The 1,326-nt window shown below is 45.1% G+C and overlaps 1 protein-coding gene across 1 annotated transcript; it reads left to right on the top strand.

Annotated features, from left to right (window-relative positions):
* Positions 1-72: 72 nt before the first annotated feature.
* Tsp_13315 (conserved hypothetical protein) lies at positions 73-1,235 on the top strand (the record flags this gene model as incomplete). The annotated part of the gene is made up of 2 exons (XM_003367756.1): positions 73-857; positions 903-1,235. Coding segments are annotated over 2 exons (1,118 nt in total), but the record flags the coding sequence as incomplete, so codon positions are not given.
* Between the last annotated feature and the right edge of the window lie 91 nt (positions 1,236-1,326).

Here is a 1,326-nt window from a genome sequence, read left to right as displayed (position 1 = left end):
TGGGATTTGTTGACGCATTGAGAGAAAGATACTCCAGCAATGTGGGGAACATGTGAAAGACTTGAACCTTAGCCGACGATTTCCCACGTGGTCGTTGCGATGTCGACGTTCTCATCGGAATCGATTATTACTACCATTTCATAGAAGATGATAGAAGATGTGTAGTTGACGAATGGCTAGTAGCACTGCGATCCACACTTGGATGGATCCTTTGTGGTCAAGATTCGAGAACGAACTATACCGACACTGTTAAAGTGATGCGTATAGATGTGCGACCACGATGCGATTGCGAAAAGCATCACAGATTTGGGGAATTAAAATCGATCGGAATCATGGATCAACCTGAAACAGAATCACCAGCTGAAAGAAATGATATCCTACTATCGTGTGATGATGAGTTGGCCGCTTTAGTTTCTGCTAGACTAGTGACGTACGTAGGAAAACAATTGTCAATTGAGATCGACGAGATAGTTTGCTGGTCCGAAAGTGAAGTAACGCTTTCGTGGATAAAAAGCCCTGCTGTCAAATGGAAGACCTGTGTAAGAAACCGTGTTGAATCGATTCAACAGCTAACAGAAGCCAGTGTGTGGCGTTATTGCCCAACCGGCGAAAACCCTGCAGACATGCTAAGCAGAGGATGTTCGTTAAAGAGGTTAGAAGAAAGTCAACTTTGGTGGGAAGGTCCCCCATGGTTATCTTTGCCGGTAGATAACTGGCCAAAGAAATCCGTAAGAGTAGATCAATCTAAGATCACGTCAAGCGCTGAAGCCAGAAACAAGATCACGACATTGGCCGTTTCTGTGATTGAGAAGAACGATCGATTGGAACCGTCACGTTTCAGCAACTTCGAAAAACTGGTAAGAGTCACTGCGTTTTGTTTTCGTTTCTTTAGAAATCTACAGCTACCCCGACACGAAAGAAAGTTCGCAGAACTGACCGTAGAAGAGCTAGCCAAAGCAGAGAATTTTTGGTTGCTGACAGTTCAACGTGAGGCTTTCGAGAAGGAACTAGCCGCCGTTCAATCTGGAAAAAATCCAGAAGGTAAATTAGCTAGATTCAATCCATATCTGGATGCAAACGGACTGCTAAGAGTGGGAGGACGCCTCCAAAATTCTGACATGGACGCAGAAAGGAAAACATCCCATCCTTCTACCATCAACACATCCGGTAGTGATGCTGCTTATCAAAAGAGTCCACGAGCGATCACTGCATGCCCGGCACGGAACAGACCCTGACCGACTTACGCCAGCATTTTGGGTCTGAAAGTAGAGCTCAGTGAAAGATCGTAGACATGTCGATTTGTAAAGACAGTCTGCAAGACCATAC

Source organism: Trichinella spiralis, assembly GCF_000181795.1.
Source record: "Trichinella spiralis strain ISS 195 chromosome Unknown Scfld3730, whole genome shotgun sequence".
Classification (NCBI taxonomy): Eukaryota; Metazoa; Nematoda; class Enoplea; order Trichinellida; family Trichinellidae; genus Trichinella; species Trichinella spiralis.
Note: the sequence above shows the minus strand (reverse complement) of the source record. Positions and strands in the feature narration are given on the sequence as shown.